We start from the raw sequence: 24,443 nt of genomic DNA, 5'->3' as shown, positions 1-24,443 counted from the left end.
GATCTGGGGGTTTTGGTAGATCATAAGCTCAATAATAGCATGCAATGCCAAGCTGCGGTTTCCAAAGCTAGCAAAGTCCTTTCTTGTATTAGGAGAGGTATGGACTCCAGAGAGAGAGAGATATCATTTTACCCCTGTTCAAATCATTAGTAAGTCCTCATCAGTTTTGGGCACCAGTTCACAAAGAGGATATCGGGGAACTGGAGAAAGTGCAGAGAAGGGCAATAAACTGATAAGAGGCAGGGAGGAGCTCAGGTATGAGGAAAGATTAGAGTGTAACTGAATGTATTCTCTCTTGAGAAGAGGAGATTAAGGGCGATATGATCAACATGTACAAATATATAAGGGGTCCATATAGTGAACTTGGTGTTGAGTTATTCACTTTAAGGTCATCACAGAGGACATGGGGGCACTTTTTATGTCTAGAGGAAAAAGATTTCATCTCCAAATATGGGGTGGTGCAGCTCTTGCTCTGGGCCGCCGTCATGCACGGAACTGCACGCAGCGGGGCGATCGCGGACGCACCTTGTTGCTAAGACAGGGTGCGACCCCAATCTGTGTAAAGAGCCACGTCTGTGGCTCTTTAACTATGTGATTGGCTGTGTCCAATCACAGCCAGTCTCATGTAAACACGGAGATGTCGGTAATCAGCTCTCCTCACCTCACACTGACAGAGTGTGAGGAGAGGCGAGCCGATCAGCGCATTCTCCTCACAGGGGACAGCTAGGGAAGTAATCAGGGCACTGATCATCAGTGCCCTGATTACAATATATAAATGAAGTATAAAAATACCAATGCCAGCATACAGAGCCCACCAATGCCAGTGATCAGAGCCCACCAGTGGCAGCAATCAGTGCCCACACTGCCCACAAGTGCCACAAATAAGTGCCCATTAGCCATGCTAGTTAGTGCTGGCAATTATTGTCGCCTATCGGTGCTGCCCATCACTGCTGTCCATCAATGCCCATCAGTGTCGCCCATCAGTGCCACCCATCAATGCCCATCAGTACCCATCTGTACCACCTATCCATGCCCACCAGTGCCACCTATCAGTGCCCGCCACTGCTGCCTATCAATGGCCACCAGTGTCGCCTATTGGTGCCCATCAGTGCCACCTAACAGTTCCCATCAGTGCCGACTATCAGTGCTCATCAGTGCCACATATCAGTGCCACCTATCAGTGCCCATAAGTTCGGCATATTAGTGCCTACTCATCAGTGCCACCTCATCAATGCCCACCAGTTCAGCCTATCAGTGCCCATCGGTGCCGCCTCATCAGCGCACATCAGTGAAGGCAAAAAATGACTTGGTTACAAAATGTACTGACAGAAAAAAAAGGAAAAAAAAAAATTTATTTTCCAAAATGTTTGGTCTTTTTTTTGTAAAAAATAAAAAAAAAGCAACAGTGATTAAATACCACCAAAAGAAAGCTCTATTTGTGTGCGATAAAGCTGAAAGGGGTGTTCGTGCCTGGTAGTGGTTAAGAAAGGCTTGAGTTATTTCCTTAATGTACATAATATAACTGGGTACTAACATTTACAGGTAAAGTTGATCCAAGGAAATTCTGACTGCCTCTCGGGGGATCAGGAAGTAATTTTTTCCCCTGCTGTAGCAAATTGAATCATGCTTTGCTGGGGTGTTTTTTCACCTTCCTCTGGATTGTGTATAAGGGATTGTATGATATTTTTTTATTTATTTATTTATTTTTAGGGTTGAGCTAGATGGTATTTTTTAAACCTAACTATGTAACTATGATAATGCTCAAAGTTTTAACATCCAGACCACCATTCACCACAGGTAGCAGGAACCAATGGTATAAAGGAAAAATGTTATAAATAGAAGGAGTGTTTAAAAAGCTAAACCAGCCTTATATCAGGAGGTTGTCAACCCTACACAGGTAAACAAAGTATAAAGGGATAAGAAAATTGCCTCAACAAAAATCTGATATAGCTACTATCAATACAATACATAGCATTTAAAAGGTCATAATTTTATTACAAGATATTAAAAAGTGCGTTACACATCAAATTGGCAAAACATAGCCCCTAATAGTTAAAACAAAGCATAGGTAAATTGTCAGACTATACATAGAGCTTCCCTACGCGTTGCGTGGTAAAAATCTGCTTTTTTGGGGCTTTAATCTCTTATCATTGAACTTAAAGTGGAGTTCCACCCACACATTTTTTTTTTTTAAGGAACCCGTTCTGCTGTTATTAATTACATTCTGTAAAGGCATGTTGTTACAAAATCTGCCGTTCTAGTACATCCTTTTTTTTTTTTTTTTTTTTTTAACTAACCTTTGTTTTCTCCTTCTTGAGCAATTCCATCTTGGTTGTGGGCATGTGAAGCCCACTAGAATTGTTTTCCAGCGATAAGGTGCTGCTGGCTACCCAGCATGCACCTCCCCATCTTGCGCATGCGCATTACACACTGGGCGTAGTGTGACACAAACAGGCGGCGATGTCCACTGACTGCTGGGAATGATGACACACATCTCACAGGAGCAGAGGTGCCGCAGGAAATGACGTACATCGCCACGGCCAAGGAGGAAGAAAAAAACAAGACACCCTAGCAACAAGGTACACAGAGCTAGGGAAGAAAAAGCCAAATGTTGTTCATGGTGCGGGACTGTAGCCATTGCAGCAAAGATGAAATTATGAGCGGATCTCTGTTTTAATACCTGATATTGAGAAACAAGTACAACGAGTACAAGTATGCAAAAAACGTATTCATGAATAAATTGATATATGTAAAATACCCTGTCCCATGGAGAAAGGGGGAATAAAAAAAAAGAAATCACACACTGATACGCTGATACGCTGGGGATGGACAGATATATTGTAAGTAATGTAGTGCAGGGACCATGGTGTGTAAATAAGACTTTTTTTAAGTGTTTAATGCCCCGTATAGAGTTGGCCTTGCGGTTCGCCCGGCGGTTGGTTCGTGGCAAACTTTGTTAGTTCGTGAATCGCCAAACCGGTGGACTTCTGGTGCTGTTCGCGTGGTGGACATATGCGTTTACATTGTGAAGAACTTTGACTCATGACATATCCATCATGGCGTACAGGACAGCCAATTTCAGCACATGGACAATTGGACATACCCCCTACCTTATAAATAGACCTGATCTGGTGGCCATTTTACATTCTGTCTTTTGTCAGTCTAGGGAAAGGACGCTGTGTGGAGCAGGGACAGCCAGTCTAATCACTAGCTAGCTAATTAGCTATTACTATTAGGTCCACAAAAGTCCTTTTAAGTACTGGTATAGGTGCACAGTATATAGGGTTGTAATACACTTATAATATACTTTCTTTCAAATATAGAAAGTATATTATGGTTCACTGCTGACTGCTGTGCTGCTGAGTGCTGACCGATTCTGCAGCTGTCTTTTATCAGTGTAGGGACTGAGGGACAGTTTGGTGTTTGGAGCAGGTACAGTCTGCAAATCACTAGCTACTAGGTCCACAAATGTCCTTTTAAGGACTGGTATAGGTGTACAGTATATAGGGTTGTACACGTATAATATACTTTCTTTCAAATATAGAAAGTATATTATGGTGCACTGCTGACTGCTGTGCTGCCGAGTTCTCTCTATCACGGTGCTGGTGTCAGTGCTCTCTATCACGATGCTGGTGTCAGTGCTCTCTATCACGGTGCTGGTGTCAGTGCTCTCTAACACGGTGCTGGTGTCAGTGCTCTCTAACACGGTGCTGGTGTCAGTGCTCAGTCTCTATCGCGGTGCTGGTGTCAGTGTTCTATCTCAGTGCTGGTGTCAGTGAGGGAGATAGCAGCGGAGAAGCCAATCAGAAGGCAGTGCCAGCACCATGGCTGAGGATCAGCACTGGACTGGCACCTCTGGACCACTGCAGTGGAGCCCTGCATAGGTGGGGTTAAGGGCCAGGCAGAGGGAGGGGTCAGGGGCTCAAGCACAGGTTGGCACACTGGGACACTGGCACAGGACTGTGGCACTGATCATCTCCTGCACCCCCTTCATAGCCTGCCCTGACCTTGCCTCTCCTCCATGGCCTTCATGCGCTCCTGAATTGTCAAAATTTCACAGATAAAAAAAGAATGCTTGTCGTTGTCAATCCCAGATTCACTTAATACTTCTTTTATGTCAGTGTCCATGTTGTGGGACTATGTGTGCACAGCTAGTAAGTATTTTGTGGCTGAAAATATGAACTGGAGGTTCGCCTGCTATTAAAGTGAATGGTGGTCTGCGTTCGCGAAACGTCCCGTCGGAAGTTCGTCCATCACTAGCCCCGTACCAACGAGCAGAATTTCCATCAGAAACATTTTTGGATGGTTTTTCTAACGGAATTCCAGTCAAGCTTGGCTTGCATACACACGGTCACACAAAAGTTCTCGGAACTTTCGACCGTCAAGAAAGTGGTACAACACTACGACAAGCCGAGAAAATTAAGTTCAATGCTTCCGAGGATGCGTTGAATTGTTTCCGTGCATGCGCAGGAATTTTGCGCGTCGGAATTGCTACAGACGATCGGAATTTCAGATCGGAACTTTTTCCATTGGAAAAATAGAGAACCTGCTCTCAATATTTTGCTGGCGGAAATTCTGATGGAGCATACACAAGGTTGGAATTTCCAACCAAAAGCTCACATTGGACTTTTGCTAGCGCCATTTCCGATCGTGTGTACGGGCATTAGTGTTACAACACATTTGGCGCCTCTTTATTATCTTATGAAAAAAACAAAAAAAATGGTTCCCCTCACTGCTGGGTTCACATTAGAACAAACATCGGCTCACAGCTGGAGTCCGGTGCGTTTCCATTTACCGTTTCAGTTTTCAGCCTAAATTTAGGGCTGGATTTGGACCTGAAATGGATCAAAAGGCACAGGACTCCTGTTTAATTCGCACTGGAGCCACTGCAGATATGTGTGAACCAGCTCCATAGAGAGCCCATCACAATCTCCTGCTATGTGAATTGGATGCAGGTAAACCCTCATCCAATTCGCAATAGTGTGAAGCCAGCAGAACACCTTGTCAGCAGCATGGGAAGTAAGGGTAAATCTCTCTACAGCTGGCTATATGCTAGTAGAATTTTGTTGAAAACTTTTGTTGTAAGAATGTTTGCTCACTATTCTAATCCTTATGTCGCATACACACGAGCGGAATGTCTGACAGAAAAAGTCAGATGGAAGCTTTTCATCATATCCGATCGTGTGTATGCCCCATCGGACTTTTTTTTTCGAAAATTCTGACGGACCTAGAAATAGAACATCTTCTAAATATTTCTGACAGAACCAATTCCTATCGGGAAAACCTCTCGCCTGTATGCTGTTCAGACGGACCAAAAACGACGCATGCTCTGAAGCAAGTACGAGACGGAAGCTATTGGCTACTGGCTATTGAACTTCCTTTTTCTAGTCCCGTCGTATGCACTGTAAGTCACCGCATTCTTGACGATCGGACTTTGGTGTGATCGTGTGTACGCAAGACAATTTCAGCGGAATTCCCTCCACAAAGGACCGATGGGGCACTCAAGAAGAGGAGGAGCCAGGAGCGCCTCTGAGGGACCCCCAGAAGAGGAGGATCGGGGGCCACTCTGTGCAAAACCACCTGCACAGAGAAGGTAAGTATGACATGATTGTTGTCCCCCACTGGCAGCTGAGATGTAAAGAAAACCAGCAATAGAAAATTCTAAATAACAGCGTAGGGTTCACCCCAATCCATACCAGGCCCTTTGTATCTGGTTTGGATTTTAAGGAGAACACCACACCAAAATTACAGTAAAAGTGGCTTGCCCACCCCCCCAAATTCCATACCAGACCCTTATCCAACCATGCAGCCCGGCAGGTCAGAAAAGGGGGGATGAGTGTTGATGGGTACAAGGGCTTCTTCCCCAAAACCCTGGGTGGTGGATGTGGGGGCCTGCGGGTGGGGAGCTTATTGGGATCTGGAATTTCCTTTAACATGGGGGCCCCCAGATCCCACCCCCCCCCCCAATGTGAATGAGCATGGGTACATTGTACCCCTACCCATTCAAAAAAGGAGTGTACAAAGTGAGTACATGAGTTTTTGACAATTCCTTTGTTAAAAATTTAAAAACAATGTCCCCGATGTAGATCCATATCATGCCTCCCCCACACTGCCAGACCCTAAAAAAGAGCCCTACTGCCCCAAAGCACCCTGCGCCTTTGTTGAGAGCATGTGGCCTGGTACAGCTCAGGAGGGCGTTAGCTTGCCCCCCCTTTCCTGACCATGCTCGGATAAGGGTCTAATATGGGTTTTGAGGGATCCCACGCCGTTTTTATTTTTAATTTTTGCCTGGGGTCTCCCTTAAAATGCATATCAGATCCAAAGGGCCTGGTATGGATTGGGGGGGACCCCACGTAGTTTTTTTTTCACAACTCTCTATTGCTGTCATCGTTTGTTAAGGACCCAGTGGCCAGCTTACTGGCTCACTGCTTAACAACCAGCTAATCTTCATGAATAGTTCAGAAAATTTGGAATTTGTTAGAAAATTTATAAACAAAACGAAGTTTAGTGAAAAAGGAATTCAAATTAAATTTATTCGGAAACGAATCAATGAAATGAAAATAGTAACATAAGTAAATCTATCTGAGACAAAACTAAACCATTTTTTACACATGCCTAAGCTTCACACCTGTTATCTAGAAACGTCTCAAATTTCCTTGATACAGAGGAAAGTATAGGTCTGATTGGCAGCAGTTGAACACACTGAAAATACCTTACTAGTGAAATGGATATTTTGATGATAGGCAACTCCAATCCTCATATTGATTAGTGGTTCCAAATTAATAATAACTACTGCAGTAGGGAACAGACTCAAAAGATACACTCAGCATCTTTCCAAATAACCGTTCTCCTTTATTATGACGCATTTGAAGGCTTTTATACACATGATTACATAGGTATCACATTAATATTACAATTGTACGTTTATCGTAACAAGGGGCGTTACATAGGCAGGCTAATTCTAATCAGGACTTGAAAGAATGCAAAACATGTACTGAAAAGATTGTTAGTGCCGCGTGCACAGTGAGGGCAGTGTGTAATACATATAAAATAGAAAACAATTATATACAGAACCTACAAATTTCCATTACAGTCTCCTCTCTTTTGATCAATATTTTGATCACTAACCATACCTGCTATCACCTTTAACCTGGAACCTCCACACGCTTAGGTGGAGGTAGTCCTGGCCAAAGAGGCAAAAACTCCATTGTGGAGAAAATAATAGCTGAGCAGCTTTTTTCATTACAAAATGACTTTTCATTGTGAAAAACAAATGATTGATAAGACATATTTACAGAGTACTGGCTGTACACTCCTGTGGCCAGAATGGCCTTCTAGCTTAATTGTTGGTATGCTGACTTATCAGCACATGTAAACACAGACAGTTCTACATAAAATGCAAGAGGTACAAAAGACAAATATGACTTCAACATGGCTAAACTACCTTTCAAATATATGTATCCCTTACAGTTAAAGTAATTGAATCAAAAAGTTCCCTAGACTGTTATCGCAAGAGGGAAACAAATCAAACACAGAGATTTCTTTAATTTAGTCATTTTTGTAGTGTCTGGAGTGGATCCAGGTGACTTTTCCTTCAAGTTTTGCAAAACTGTACATGAAATAGATGCTGTATTGAGTCTCCAAACATTTCCTTATATATAAATGTCTCTTAACAATCCACAAGTCACCTGGCTTTAGTTTTAGATCCTTCCAAACTTTTAGGATCTGGAATTGGGGAGAAAACTCATAAATGAGTTTGTCAAAAACCTTAAAAAATCAGCGACATTCTCTGTGAGATCCGAATGGAGGACTTCAGCTGCTGAGACAAAATATAAGCAAGTGAATAACTCACTCCCAACCCAAATCCCATAGCGAGAGAGTCCAACATCCCCCTACGGGCTTGATAAAATATAAGAAAACATTCAGGCAAAAGTTTTCTAGTTTCTTACTCTAATTTGTCCGCTACATTGTAGACAGCAGGGGGTGTAAAAAATTAAACCTCAAAACTTCTAGTAAGGACTCTCCTATAAAAATGATTTCCTCTGTTACTCTCTGTAGATTCTGCACTCTGCACTTACAAACTACTTCTGATAACACTTTTTTTTACTGTGGCCTTTGCAGTAGCATTTGCCACTAGACATCCATAAAACATGTCCATACAAACAAAATACATACTAAGATCCTGACTTGGGCATCTGGATATATCTTTTTGTTATCTCTGGAAGGGATGTTCAGCTTTTGGTAACACCTTTGGTAACAGGTAAAACAAGAAGTGGTATGTTATAAAAACAACTGTGGAGAACCCTGGCTCTATCCCACGCTCATTTACTAAGGCAGCCATAACTGCTTGTGACTGATGACACGGTCCATGTGTCAAGCTGAAGGGAAAAGAGTGTCTGGCAGACATAAATGATCACCTTTTCCAAAGTCTTGTTTCGTAAGAAGTTGCCCTCTGTGGACCACTTGTGCCTCTCGTTCTGGGGTCCTTAAAGTTCAATTATTAATCCCAGCTATACTGGGCCAGAACTAGGGTGGAATCTGTGAGTTGCACAGACCCAGCAAGTGTCCGGGGCTGTAAATGAAGCATCCTTAGAGTCGCCTGGTCTGCTTCCATGTGTGAGTTTTACTGTTAGTATGGCTACCTCAGAAAGAACCTGGAAGGCTGAAAACAGCCGATCAAATTAACTTAGCATGCTTGATTGGTTTACCTGCCGAAGTAAAAACAAACTTCTGGCCCTTCAAATGGAACCAAAAGATCTCTATATCTCGACTATCTATATAAATATATACTCTTTTTATAGCTCACAGGCTTTTCTAAAACATGGAGCTCTGCTTCTTGAGCTGGGGAAAAAGGATCCAATGATTCTGAATACAGGGTATCCTTCTGGGTGATAAACTTCATCCTTGGTATAAAACCAGGAATAACACTACAAAAAAGTAAATACTCGGGTCTTCAGGGAGTGTGTCCTGCACTGGGCTCACAACAGCTGATTCCCACGTCATCAATTTAACACATGTGCTTTTTCTTTGTCTCCAGCCTCCTCCAATAGAGGCAATACGGTGTCTGGATTCAAATGTACACATTTTTCATTGTTAGATTTGTACATAAACACACAAAACAAATTCATATTTTGAACCTTTCATTAGACAAACATTTAGTTAGCTATATATTTGCTGTGCAGAATGTCAGACCATTAAAAATTAAATATTCAACCAAAATAATATCTGTAACTTTTTCTAATAGCAACTTTGCATAAAGCTACAGCTCTGATATATCAGTATGAAGCCTTCATTACTGGGTCCAGCTTGCATAAATATAACAATGGCTTGTTTTCTATCATGCTGTTTGTGTAAGAACTCAAGTTTCATGTTTCAAAAAGACAACTTTTTCCTGGCAATGTTATAATAAATGATAAGAATACCCTGCAGTCATGCAGAGATGTCCATAAATCCCAAATATTCTTCTACTTAAACCCAATGCACTTACAAGGAAAAGGGGCACATCAATTCACAATCCACACATTCTGCTTTGGATTTCAAAAATAAAAATACATAAAAACAAAAGGACCAACAATATGTGTGATGGACCAGAAAGCACTTGGCCATCAAAAACTATAAACCAACTGGCTGCAGGCAGCAGCTATCCTAACAGGGTGTATGGACTTGATGTGATGGGTCTGTTATATTTAAATGTTATTATTACTCTCACATCATGGACCGCACATTAAGTTATTATCAGACTTTAAGATTTCATTTCTGTAGAAAAACTTCCTTATGTATCCCATTCATCTTGGCTTTGTTAAACACCATTGCATCTGTATTCAAATTAACAACCTCATCTTAATCTTTTTTTTCCTTCCACTCAATAAATGTAAAATTACAAAATTGTTATCTTAATCTAAACTATTTCAATTTTTACCAATTTCCCCATTAACCTGGATTTCATTTCCAACCAAAGGTTGTCTAAACCAGTTTCAATATATCTATATTTATTAATAAAATTGTTAAACTCATATTAGAAATTAATACTCATATGATAATTTCAATATCACACACACACATGTCCTTAAAGGGGGACATATTACTTCATTTAACTCAATTTCTCTCTCTTTTTTTTAAATGCACTGTTTCCACTATCAAAAGATATCCAATTAGTGTAAGACATGGTTAAATGTAACCTTGATTTTACCATGTTTGGAAAACAGATTCAAAAATAATTGTGATCACATTGTTTATCATTAGATTCGTTAACCCGGCACATTTTGTTATAAATGTTTTGTCTAAAAAACTGAAATTGGCATGGTGTCCTTCCAGCTTATCATCAACCTCTCATGCCAGCCACATTCTTTGAGGAGAGCACAAAGGAGGGGGTCACATTTGCGTACATGACACAAGCGATAGAACTAAAGGTTCCAGCATTCACAAACATACTCAAATATATCTCTAAAATCGCTTACATTATTCCCATTTGTACACAACACATGCATATCATTCTCTCACTTTCTTTTAACGCTTTTTTAATACTTCCTTGCTTAAATTTCTGCTTTCTTTATTTTATTCTGATATCCTTTGCATCCAATGTATTGTAATACCATACCTCACATACTGTACCTTCTATGATCAGACGGGCAGCCATAGTGCTCATCCCATCTTCCCTCTCTGACAACATATAAATAATTCTGTTTTAACTCTCATTACTGTTTCTTGACTTTACTAGTTGTAATGTCTGAACCCAAATTCATCCCACAACTTTACATAAAAAAGTCCCTTTCTGTCTCGTGTTAATGTCACTCTTGATCCATCCTGCTCACATAAATAGCCATTTATTTAGCTGTATACTCTGCATGATTCTTTGTCCCTGTGGACTTTTGTGGTAACCCAGTTACCCTTTGTTGATCCCTGTCCACTTTAACCATTAATCTAGGGGCTCAGTATAGGCGGAACCACATCTTCGGTTCATATATAGCGCTCCTCTTGCGCTGGGCATTTTTGAGGGTCTCTTACCCGTCATTCCCTTACTTAATTTAATGCCCATAATGACTGGCCAGTCTTCTCTACGTGTGCCTATACCCTCTTGCCTCTAAACTACTTTATCTAGCAGATGTACTACATTATACTCTGTGAACAGCACTATTCTTCCCTTTCTCTATAACACTCTGATGGACAGTAGACAGTGACAACATAACATATAACCACTAATCAATACAGTTCGATTAAGGGGAGTAAAATAGGTACCCTTTGTCCCGAAAATGCCTTACCGAACAAGGAAGTCTGATAACTCAAATGTAAGCAAAAGGCTTACCTCAGCCTGCTGATTATCAGAAATTCCCAGATCGTCTCAAGCTCCTTGTTTCGGATACTCAGGGTCACCTGATAACCCCACCTGGCTGGCTCGCCACCTGAAATGGATATTTTGATGATAGGCAACTCCTATCCTCATATTGATTAGTGGTTCCAAATTAATAATAACTACTGCAGTAGGGAACAGACTCAAAAGATACACTCAGCATCTTTCCAAATAACCGTTCTCCTTTATTATGACGCATTTGAAGGCTTTTATACACATGATTACGTAGGTATCACATTAATATTACAATTGTACGTTTATGGTAACAAGGGGCGTTACATAGGCAGGCTAATTCTAATCAGGACTTGAAAGAATGCAAAACATGTACTGAAAACATTGTTAGTGCTGTGTGCACAGTGAGGGCAGTGTGCAATACATATAAAATAGAAAACAATTATATACAGAACCTACAAATTTCCATTACACTAGCATATATTACAGCTTCACTGGATAGAGTGAGCAGAAAATGCTTTTTAACCACTTCCCGACCAGCCGCCACAGTTATACCGCAGCAGGTTGGCTCCCCTGGGCGAATCATTGTAGCTATACATCAGCTCGCTTTCAGACCACTAGGGGGCGTGCACACGCGCTGATGGCACATCAGCTCTGGGCACCCACGTTTACTCCGCACAGAGACAGAACGGAGATCTGTTAATGTAAATAGACAGATCTCTGTGCTGTCAGGGGAGAGGAGGCTAATCTACTGTTCATACTAAGTATGAACAACGATCAGTCTCCTCGCAGGCAATCCCCTGCCCCCACAGTTAGAATCACTCCCTAGGACACACGGTTAACCCCTTGATTGCCCCCTACTGTTAACCCCTTTCCTGCCAGTGTCATTTATACAGTAATCAGTGCATTTTTATAGCACTATGGTCCCAAAAAAGTGTCAAAAGTGTCCAATCTGTCCCCCATAATGTCGCAGTCCCGATAAAAATTGCAGATCACTGCCATTACTAGTAAAAAAAAAGAAATCATAATAAAAATGCCATAAATACAGCCCCTATTTTGTAGATGCTGTAACTTTTGCGCAAACCAATCAATATACCCTTATTGTGATTTTTGTTACCAAAAATATGTAGAAGTATATATATTGGTCTAAACTGAGGAAGAAATTTGTCTTTTAAAAATGTTTTTAGGGATATTTATTATAGAAAAAAACAAAAAAATATATTATTTTTTTTCAAATTTGTCGCTCTTTTTTTGTTAATAGCGCAAAAAATTAAAATTGCAGAGGTAAACAATTACCACCAAAATAAATCTTTATTTGTGTGGAAAAAAGGACATCAATTTTGTTTTTGTAAAAAGTTGCACTCCCACGCAATTGGCAGTTAAAGCGACACAGTGTCGAATCGCACAAAATGGCCTGGTCATTAAAAGGCAAATCTTCCGGGGCTGAAGTGGTTAAACGCAACCACACTGACTACAGATTGGCAATGAAATGTACAAAACTACAAGTAATACTAACATCCAATCCTAGCACCTACCTAGGAGGGTGCTGCATCTCAAAGGGACTGAGTGAGTAGCTTCAAATACTACATCCCAGAGCCTATAGAGGACAATGCCCCTAGCTATCTACAGAGGTCCAGCTTAGAGCCATCCAGGGCCAGCATAACTACCCTAAACCTCTTGCTTGGAGAATCCAAGCAGAAGGCTGGTGCCTTGACAGTTTCTACAGAAGGAAAGCACCCTCATTCAGGGTTGTTGAACTCTTTTCTTTACAGCGCCTAGAGGCGATTCAGTTCGCATTGTGCGCTATACAAGTATTTCATTCATTCATTCAGTCAAACTGATCTATATATCCTACAGGAGGACAGCCATGTGATTTTTGGTAGCAGAGACAGTTTTAAGTCCTCAAGTTGCATTCAGTTAAAATTCTGGGCATCCCATATTTTTCCATCCCTATCCAAGTCTATCTCCTAATAAAAAAAAAAAACAAACAAACAAAAACAAAGCACCTGGACTGGTTTTTAATTATATGAATGCAGGAAATTTCTGTTGCCTGGCTGTGCATGTGAGGGAGTAGGGATGAGCTTCGAGTTCGAGTCGAACATTGCCTGTTTGGCGAACAGTGAACAATTTGGGGTGTTTGCGGCAAATTTGAAAAGCCGCGGAAAACCCTGTACAAGTCTATGGGAGAAATCTAAAGTGCTAATTTTAAAGGCTAATATGCAAGTTACTGTCCTAAAAAGTGTTTGGGGACCTGGGTCCTGCCCCAGGGGACATGTATCAATGCAAAAAAAAGTTTTAAAAACTGTTGTTTTTTCGGGAGCAGTGATTTGAATAATGCTTAAAGTGAAACAATAAAAGTGTAATATTCTTTTAAATTTCGTACCTGGGGGGAGTCTATAGTATGCCTGTAAAGGGGCGCATGTTTCCCGTGCTTGGAACTGTCCCTGCACAAAGTGTAATTTCTGCAGGAAAAAAAGTAATTTGAAATCACTCGCGGCTATATTGAATTGTCGGCTCCCGTAATACAGAGAACAGTCATTGAAAGTCATTGATAAGAAAAAAAAGCGTGGGGTTCTCCCAAATTCAATTACCAGGCCCTTCAGGTCTGGTATGGATATTAAAGGAAACCCTGCATCAAATAAAAATAAATGACGTGGGGTTCCCACCAAAAATCCATACCAGACCCTTTATCCGAACACGCAACCTGGCAGGCCACAGGAAAAGAGGGGGGACGAGAGAGCGCCCCCCCTGTACCATACCAGGCCACATGCCCTTAACATTGGGAGGATGCTTTGGGGGTCACAGACCCCTCAAAGCACCTTGTCCCAATGTTGATGAGGACAAGGGCCTCATCCCTACAACCCTGGCCGCTGGTTGTGGGGGTCTACGGGCGGGGGGCTTATCAGAATCTGGAAGCCCCCTTTAACAAGAAGACCCCCAGATCCCCCCCCCACCCGTTTGAAATGGTAATGGTAATTCGATTTTGAATGTTCGAGTCCCATAGACTTTAATAGGGTTCTAAAGCTCACACGAAGTTTAGGCTCATCCTTATGAGGGAGAACCAAAAATCCAGCTGCTCTTACAGGGGTAGAGCTACAATATATTTCCTGAAGAGGTTGGAAGAGAGAAGAGAAAGAATAAAGGATTAGGGGAAGGGAATTATAGGAAGGGGTAGGGGGGAAAGGAAACAAGGGTAGTTTCCTGCTTCCCCAATGTTATGTTTGTGGGAGTTTAGATCCCCAGGTTCATCTCAGGGCAGAATGGATGCAAATAAGGATAGATAATCCTGGGAGTACTTATATTCTATCCAATAGAATCACCTTCATCTGAAGATTTGTTTCGCACTTGCAAATGGGGCAGTTAGTGATTACACATGGGAGAGCCCAGCGGAACTTCCCAAGAATTAGATTCCCACGGTTTCCCACGTGTAGTTGCTAATGGCGCCATTTGGGGCTTTAATTGTAGTACTAAGATCTTTGATGAGTTTGATGCCAAAAATTTTTGCAAACCAATGTCCTACAAAATCTTTAAAAAAATTTAGAATCAGTAATTCAAGCCTTAGTTTTTTTGGCCCCCAGTTATCCCCCTAGAACAGTAGTTCTCAAACTAGGGGTTGAGACCCTCTCGGGGGTTGATTGATGATTTGCCAGGGGTCACCGAATCCTGGGCTGTTCCTGAAGCACGCACTGCTCTCCCTCGCCTATTTTTGCAGCTGCCCAGCAGGGCTGTCCCTGGAGCCTTTAGCTGCCTAGCTGGTCTGTACCTGGAGCCCGCCGCTGCCCACTCAGCCTCTTCGCAGCCACCCATTCAGTTCACGGCATGACTGGGATGGCAGAGACTAGAGGTCAGCTGACTGGTGAGGAATGTGAAGTGAGAGGGGCTGGGGAGACCCTATCTCCTGATTTCAGCATAGGTGTCACTGCTACAAGACACCACAAAGTCGGAGACACAGTGAAAGTATCTTAAAAGTCCCCACTAAAGTTCTCAGATCAGCAGATGACCCTGATCAAGAGCACCTAAGTCGGCTAATCAGAACTCCCCGGCACTCATCCCGTTCCCCTCACCAAGGAGTAAGAGAAGGATTAAAAATAGAGAATACATGGAAGGGCGAGGAAAATAGGGGGAAGAACAAAGAAAAAGGGAGAGAAAGAATAAGAGAAAGAACAAGAAAGATAGCTAGAGAGAGGGATGGTAAGAAAAAACAAGAAATTAGGATTGAGAGAGATAAAAGGGAAAGAAAAAGAGAAAGAGTTATACATCCTAAAATGTACCATAAAGGGTTTTAATACCGTACGAGTGGAAGGGATTTAGGGAGAACTAAATGTCTGTGGGCTAGGGGCGCCTTGCCTTGGGTGCTGACAACCCATGCCACAAAAATAATTTTACTGTTAGGGGTCCCCACAACTTGGTAAATTTTATCAAGGGGCTATGGCACTAGAAGGGTTGAGAACCAGTGCCCTAGAACATCATTATGGGCTAAGTCAGGCACCATACTGTACTTCTGTTTGGTTTCAGTACCAGTAACTTTTGTCACTATATACTGAATACTGTAAAACCAAAACCAGTTGGGTGCTCATATAAGTTATGAACCACATTTTGCAGAGGTGATTTGGGGTGCAAAATGTCGCTTCGCATATATTTTGCAATGTACAATATATAATAAACTCCTGTATTTTTTAATCTAAATATTAAAAGTGGTTTAAAAAGTTTTTTTCAGAGCTAAATAACTGGACTGATTGCCAGGGAATTTTTGTATTGTTTAGTGTAATGACTTGTGCCATTAACTTGATAGGTATTGATTGGAGCAACTGAACTGTGTGATTTCCTTGGTGGAGAACATGCTTCAAATGAGCTTATACAACTATCCTAATATCTAGTTATTAATTATTATAGACTTTCTTAATCCAACACTTCAGCTTGAGCAGTAGAGGGGAAAGAGGTAATCTCAAGTGGGATAAATGCTGTCTTCTCAACTGCCTGAAGTCACACATTGTCTACCATCTCATGAGCGCATAGTAATGCCAAATAACCAGGCTCTGTTTACAAAGGAATACAAGGAGGCTGCAACTAAGTGCAGTATTAAATAAAAGTTAAAAAGCCAGTTGGCAACTTATATGTGCATTAGGAAAAACATGCATATTTGATGATCTGCAACAAGATGGTAGATACTGGAAGTTTGTATACATTTGTATACATCTCAATTCAAAATGTAGGACTGTTTTGTTTGAATCTGTTATTCACTCCCAGCATGATGAATTATGCAATTATAACCAGGTGAATATTCAGATTGTTGCATAAACCATGACCTGTTCTTGTTAATGATATGCTACAGCTATTTGCATGCAGGTTTTCCACATATACTGACCTGTACCCATCTTTTTCTTGCAGTGACAATTGAATGTGGCTTAGTGTTTAGACTAGTGGAGCAGAACACTTGCTTACAGAGAAGATGGCAAGGACACTTTGTATATTCTTAATGATTTGGACAGTATGTAGTGGAGAGAATGCTTCAAAGTGTTCTGCAGCTCTCAGCAATCGCTTTGATTGTGCACCAGAAAAGGTCCTAAACAAGGAAGAATGTGAAGCTCGTGGGTGCTGTTATATTCCAGTAGATAATAGTTTGGGTGCTGGTCCACCTGCATGCTTTTTCCAACCGGACTATCCAAACTACAAGATGACTGACTTCACAGAAACAAAATTTGGATACACTGGCACCCTCGTCCGCACCAAGCATACATTCATGCCTAATGATGTGATGAAGCTGCACATGGACGTTTTATTTGAGACACAGCACAGATTGCGAATTATTGTAAGTACAGAAAATGCCTTTGCTTACTAAAGCACGGTTCACACCTATGCAGGTTTCAGTTTGCATATTCCAGGTGCATTTTGCGTTTTTCAATACGTGTTTTTGATCCATAGAAGTCTATGGAACCAAAAACCAGAAAATTAATCCCTGGCCCTTTACATAAAATGCACAGATGTGAACTACATCCATAGGAAACCATGTTAAATGGACTGTAGTGTGTTTCTGCAAAACTGAAAAAGCACAAAAAAAATGCATAGGTGTGAACTAGGCCTTATATAATATTCTGTGCATACAGTGCATGAATCTAATAAGTAAGGTGACAATGGTAGAGCTTTTATACAGTAGTATATCCATTATCGTTTAAATGCTTTTTTGTTCCTAGACAAGCTATTTTTAACTCTAATCACAAGTTTAGCTCACCCAATATGGTGCTCCAAGGGATCCACCTCCTTCTTATGCCTCATACACACAATCAGAATTCCGGCCAGAAAAAGACCGATGAGAGCTTTTCATCGGAAAATGCGGCCGTGTGTATGCCCCATTGAAATTTAGCTGTCCGAATTCCCGCCAGCCAAAAATTGATAGCATGTTCTCAATTTTCCAGACGGAGAAACTTTCTATCAGTAATTCCGATCGTGTGTATGCAATTCGGACAGGCCAAAAAATCACGCATGCTCAGATTCAATTACGAGACAGAAGCTATTGGCTACTGGCTATTGAACTTCCTTTTTCTAGTCCCATCGTACGTGTTGTACGTCACCGTGTTATAAACGATCGGAATTTGGTGTGACCGTGTGTAGGCAAGACAGCTTGAGCGGAATTCCGTCGGGAAAACCATCAGAGCTTCTTCCGACGAGAATGCTGACCGTGTGTATGCGGCATTAGATAGTCATTGGATCAGAGACCCATGAAAAATACACAATGCAATTCCTGACCAGCCACCTCACTGTCTACCGCTATAACCTGTTGTATAGACAAAAATTAGGTTACAGTTATAACTTTTTTTTTTTAGGTTATACTTATCACAGATAATTTTGAGTACTGTTTAGAGGCTTAAATGGAACCTGTGAAAATGTAAATATGGTAGCTGCTATTTCTCACTTGTTCCTAAGGATACATTCAGATGGCCGAATAGCAGAGGCTGGGACAAGATGAATCAATAGCAGTTCCATGAGAATGAGCCTCTGACTGACCCTGGATGCAGTCAGAGTGCATCCATGATCAGCGTTTCTGAGTTTTGGCCGCACACAGACAGACCTTAGCTAATCAGCCAGTTTGTAGGCAGCCATTGCACAGAAACACAACTAACTATCCACCTCTAGGTGCCCATAAGTGTGTGGCCCAAATGTACCCTGTCAAGAGGAAAATATGGGCACCGTGGTTGACGGGTGCCGTGATTGACTTATCTTTTTGGAGCAGTACACTTCCAGTCCGTCATCCTTATCCTTTCTTCACTATTTGGTGAGTCCCTGAACTGGACATCCCTGATCTGTAAACTTGGTGCTACTACACCTGACTTGCAAATGCATGTTCTGGCTCAGTGACACACTTACTAATGAAGAAAGGATATTAACCACTTCAGGACCGCCGTATTGCCATTGTACGTCAACACAATGGCACAGGCAGGCGCAATCACGTAGATTTACGTGATTGCCTTCCAGCGGGTGGGGGGTCCGATCGGACCCCCTCCCGCTGTTTACGGCGGTCCGGTTCGGTCCAGGAGCGCTCCGTGATGAGGGGATGGCCGTTGGTTTTCGGCCACCCCCTCTGGATCGCTCCTGGCCAATGAGAAGCTTCCTCCCCTGTGTATTGTTTACACAGGAAGGAGGAAGTGATGTCATTCTCCTCGGGGCGGTCTTTTTGACCGGACTACGAGGAGAAGACTAATAGTAAGTGTGCACCAACACTACACTGACATGTAGGTACACACAGGCACACAAACCCCCCCCCCGATCCCCCCCCCGATCGCCCCCCGATCCCCCCCCGCCCCCCCTCCCCCCCCAGTCACAGTGTCACTGATTGCATTGATCATTTCTTTACTGATCAATGCATTCAGTGTCAGTTGTGACAGTAAAAACTGTCAGGACAGTTAGTGTTAGGTCCAGGGTAGCCCCCTATCACCCCCCAATACAGATTTAACCCCCTGATTGCCCCTAGAGTTAACCCTTTCACCCCCTTTTGCCAGTGTCACTAAGCGATCATTTTTCTGATCGCTGCATGTGTCGCTAGGTAGCTAGTTATTTTTTTAGGTTCACCGCCAGGTTTTTATATCGCTAGGTACCCCGATATACTACCCAATAATGGTTTTAACCCCCTGATTGCCGCTAGTTAACCCTTTCACCCCCTTTTGCCAGTGTCACTAAGCGATCGTTTTTCTGATCGCTGCATTAGTGTCGCTACAGTCGCTAGTTAGCTAGTTATTTTTTTAGGTTCACCGCCAGGTTTTTATAGCGCTAGGTACCCCGATATACTACCCAATAATGGTTTTAACCCTCTGATTGCCGCTAGTTAACCCTTTCACCCCCTTTTGCCAGTGTCACTAAGCGATCATTTTTCTGATCGCTGCATGTGTCGCTAGGTAGCTAGTTATTTTTTTAGGTTCACCGCCAGGTTTTTATATCGCTAGGTACCCCGATATACTACCCAATAATGGTTTTAACCCCCTGATTGCCGCTAGTTAACCCTTTCACCCCCTTTTGCCAGTGTCACTAAGCGATCGTTTTTCTGATCGCTGCATTAGTGTCGCTACAGTCGCTAGGTAGCTAGTTATTTTTTTAGGTTCACCGCCAGGTTTTTATAGCGCTAGGTACCCCGATATACTACCCAATAATGGTTTTAACCCCCTGATTTCCGCTAGTTAACCCTTTCACCCCCTTTTGCCAGTGTCACTAAGCGATCATTTTTCTGAACGCTGCATCAGTGTCGCTAGTGTCGCTAGGTAGCTAGTTATTTTTTTAGGTTCACCGCCAGGTTTTTATAGCGCTAGGTACCCCGATATACTACCCAATAATGGTTTTAACCCCCTGATTGCTGCTAGTTAACCCTTTCACCCCCTTTCACCAGCGATCACAGTATAAGTGTCACTGGTGACGCTGGTTAGCCAGTTAGTTATTTAGGTTCCCCGTCAGGTTTTTATATAGCGCCAGGGACCCCCATATACTACCTAATAAAAATTTGAACCCCCTGATTGCCCCTAGTTAACCCTTTCACCACTGATCACCGTATAAGTGTTACGGGTGACTCTGGTTAGTTTGTTTTTTATAGCATCAGGGCACCCACCATTTATTACCCAATAAAGGTTTAACCCCCTGATCACCCGGCGGGTGATATCAATTAGGTTTTAGGGTCAGGGTCTGCGTCGCCCCAGGCAGCGCTAGGTTAGTGCCAGTACCGCTAACACCCACACGTAAAGCATACACCTCCCGTAGTGGTATAGAATCTGAAAAGATCAATATCTGATCTGATCAGATCTATACTAGCGTCCCCAGCAGTTTAGGGTTCCAAAAAAACGCATTGTTAGCGGGATCAGCCCAGATACCTGCTGGCACCTGCGTTTTGCCCCTCTGCCCAGCCCACCCAAGTGCAGTATCAATCGATCACTGTCACTTACAAAACACTAAACACATAACTGCAGCGATCGCAGAGTCAGGCCTGATCCCTGCCATCGCTAACAGGTTTTTTGGTAGCATTTTATATTCAAATCCGGAAGGCAGTGCTTGGTTTTCGGGGTCCCGTACGTGGCTAGGCTCCCAAAAAGTCCCCCACATGTGGTATTCCCGTACTCGGGAGAAGCAGCAGAATTTATTTTGGGGTGTAATTTGACTTCTGCCCATAGCATGTGTGAGCAATATATCATTTAGTGACAACTTTGTGCAAAAAAAAAAAAGTTTGTAATATTCCCGCAACTTTTGGCAAAATATAAAATATTCCATGAACTCAACATGCCTCTCAGTAAATAGCTTGGGGTGTCTACTTTCCAAAATGGGGTCATTTGGGGGGGTTTTGTGCTATTTTGGCATTTTATGGCCTTCGAAACTGTGATAGGTAGTGAGGAGTTAAATCAAAAATTTGCACCCTTAGAAATCCTGAAGGTGGTGATTGGTTTTCGGGGTGCCGTGCGCGACTAGACTCCCAAAAAGTCCCACACATGTGGTATCCCCGTACTCAGGAGAAGCAGCAGAATGTATTTTGGGGTGTCATTTCACATATGCCCATAGCATGTGTGAGCAATATATCATTTAGTGACAACTTGGTGCAAAAAAAAAAAAAGTTTGTAATATTCCCGCAACTTGTGGCAAAATATAAAATATTCCATGGACTCAACATGCCTCTCAGTAAATAGCTTGGGGTGTCTACTTTCCAAAATGGGGTCATTTTGGGGGGTTTTGTGCTATTTTGGCATTTTATGGCCTTCGAAACTGTGATAGGTAGTGAGGAGTTAAATCAAAAATTTGCACCCTTAGAAATCCTGAAGGTGGTGATTGGTTTTCGGGGTGCCGTGCGCGACTAGACTCCCAAAAAGTCCCACACATGTGGTATCCCCATACTCGGGAGAAGTAGCGGAATATATTTTGGGGTGCAATTCCACATATAACCATGGCATGTGTGAGCAATATATAATTTAGTGACAACTTTTTGTAAAAAATTTTTTTTTTTTTTTTTTTTTGTCATTATTCAATCCCTTAGGACAAAAAAAATAAATATTCAATGGGCTCAACATACCCATCAGCAATTTCCTTGGGGTGTCTACTTTCCAAAATGGGGTCATTTGGGGGGATTTGTACTGCCCTGCCATTTTAGCACCTCAAGAAATGAGATCGGCAGTCATAAATTAAAAGCTGTGTAAATTCCAGAAAATGTACTCTAGTTTGTAGACGCTATAACTTTTGCGCAAACCAAAAAATATACGCTTATTGACATTTTTTTTACTAAAGACATGTGGCTGAATAAATTTTGCCCTCAATGTATGACTAAAATTTAGTTTATTCGATTTTTCTTATAACAAAAAGAAGAAAATATCTTTTTTTTTTCAAAATTTTCGCTCTTTTTCCATTTATATCGCAAAAAAAAAAAATCGCAGAGGCAATCAAATACCATCAAAAGAAAGCTCTATTTGTGGGAAGAAAAGGACGCAAATTTCGTTTGGGTGCAATATTGCATGACCGCGCAATTACCAGTTAAAGCAGCGCAGTGCGAAATTGCAAAAAGACCTCTGGTCCTTAAGGTGTTTATTGGTCCGGAGCTGAAGTGGTTAATGACAGCTCAGGATTTTTGTGCAGTCTGTCTTGAAGTTTAGATGTATAAACTGTGCTTTGCATGGGGTGCCCTGAGTTTAACCACTTGACCACTGGGCACTTAAACACCCTTAATAACCAGACCAATTTTCAGCTTTCGGTGCTCTCACATTTTGAATGACAATTACTCAGTCATGCAACACTGGACCTATATGAAATTTTTGTCCTTTTTTTCACACAAATGGAGCTTTCTTTTGGTGGTATTTAATCACCGCTGGGTTTTTTATTTTTTGTGCTATAAAAGAAAAAATACAGAAAATTCTGTAAAAAAATGAATTTTTCTTCATTTCTGTTATAAAATTTAGCAGATTAGTAATTTTTTCTTCATAAATTTTGGCCAAAATTTATACCACTACATATCTTTGGTAAAAATAAGTACAAATTGGTGGATATTATTTGGTCTTTGTGAAAGTTATAGAGTCCACAAGCTATGGTGCCAATATCTGAAAATTGATCACACCTGAAGTACTGACGGCCTATTTCAATTCTTGAGACCCTAACATGCCAGAAAAGTACAAATACCCCCCAAATGACCCCTTTTTGGAAAGAAGACATTCCAAGGTATTTAGTAAGAGGCATGATGAGTTTTTTCAAGTTGTCATTTTTTCCCACAATTCTTTGCAAAATCAAGATTTTTTTTACTTTTTTTTTTTTTCACAAAATTGTCATATTATCAGTTTATTTCTCACACAGCATATGCATACCACAAATTACACCCCAAAACACATTCTGCTATTACTCCCGTGTACGGTGATACCACATGTGTGAGACTTTTACACAGTGCGGCCACATACAGAGGCCCAACATGCAGGGAGCGCCATCAGGCGTTCTGGAGCACCCAGGACAATTCTGACATTTCTCTCCTACATGTAAAAATCATCATTTATTTGCTAGAAAATTACATTGAATCCCAAAACATTATATATGTTTTTTTAGCAAACACCCTGGAGAATACAATGGTGGTCGTTGCAACTTTTTATCTCGCACGGTATTTGCGCAGCAATTTTTCGAATGCTTTTTTTTGGAAAAAAAAACAGTTTTGTGCTTAAAAAAAAAAAAAAAAAAAACACAGTAAAGTTAGCCCAATTTTTGCATAATGTGAAAGATGAAGTTACACCGAGTAAATCGATACCTAACATGTCACTCTTCAAAATTGCACAGGCTCGTGGAATGGCGCCAAACGTCGCTACTTAAAAATCCCCATAGGCAACGATTTAATTTTTTTTTTACTGGTTATATGTTTTGAGTTACAGAGGAGGTCTAGGGCTAGAATTATTGCTCTCGCTCCAACGTACGCAGCGATACCTCACATGTGTGGTTTGAACACCGTTTTCATATGTGGGCAGGACTTACGTATGCGTTCGCTTCTGCATGCGAGCACATGGGGACAGGGGCGCTTTAAAAAAAAAAAAAAACAATTTATTGTTCATTTTACTTTATTTATTTTAGTTTGACATTTTTTTCCCCAAACATAAATTTTTTGATCACTTTTATTCCTATTACAAGGAATGTAAACATCCCTTGTAATAGGAATATGGCATGACAGGTCCTCTTTACAGTGAGATGTGGGGTCAATAAGACCCCGCATCTCACCTCTAAGCTGGGAAGCCTGAAAAAAAAAAAAAAAAAAAAAAGATTCTGGATTTGATAGTATTGGCGAGTCGGCAGAAGCACCGGAGGGCGGCGGGAGGGGGGGGGGGGTGTCTATGGCTGGGTATTGCAGGGTATCACCGACTATGGCTGGGTATGGCTGGGTATATCAGAGTATGGCTGGGTATCTCAGAGTATGGCGTTGCAGAGTATTACGTTGCAGAGCATTGCAGGATATTGGAGGGTGTTGCAGAGCATTGCAGAGTGTTGCACGGTATTGGCGGGTGTTGCAGAGCATTGCAGAGTGTTGCACGGTATTGGCGGGTGTTGCAGAGCATTGCAGAGTGTTGCAGGGTATTGGTGGGTGTTGCAGAGCATTGCAGAGTGTTGCAGAGCATTGCAGAGTGTTGCAGGGTATTGGCGGGTGTTGCAGAGCGTTGCAGAGCATTGC

General features: G+C 41.8%; 1 protein-coding gene across 2 annotated transcripts in view; it reads left to right on the top strand.

Annotated features, from left to right (window-relative positions):
- The window catches only part of LOC143935621 (lysosomal alpha-glucosidase-like), a 205,676-nt gene that overhangs the window by 65,032 nt on the left and 116,201 nt on the right, over positions 1 to 24,443 (top strand). For both annotated transcript variants that reach the window (XM_077459616.1, XM_077459617.1), the window contains one exon: positions 16,688 to 17,108. In XM_077459616.1, coding sequence (XP_077315742.1) covers positions 16,749 to 17,108 — 360 coding nt within the window. In that variant the 5' untranslated portion in view covers positions 16,688 to 16,748. The remainder of the gene's footprint in view (positions 1 to 16,687; positions 17,109 to 24,443) is intronic.

This window comes from Lithobates pipiens, unplaced genomic scaffold, assembly GCF_037356315.1.
Source record: "Lithobates pipiens isolate NorthernLeopardFrog02 unplaced genomic scaffold, aLitPip1_a1.2 Scaffold_28, whole genome shotgun sequence".
Taxonomy (NCBI): domain Eukaryota; kingdom Metazoa; phylum Chordata; class Amphibia; order Anura; family Ranidae; genus Lithobates; species Lithobates pipiens.
The sequence above is the reverse complement of the archived record's forward strand: the minus strand, read 5'-3'. Positions and strand labels throughout refer to the sequence as shown.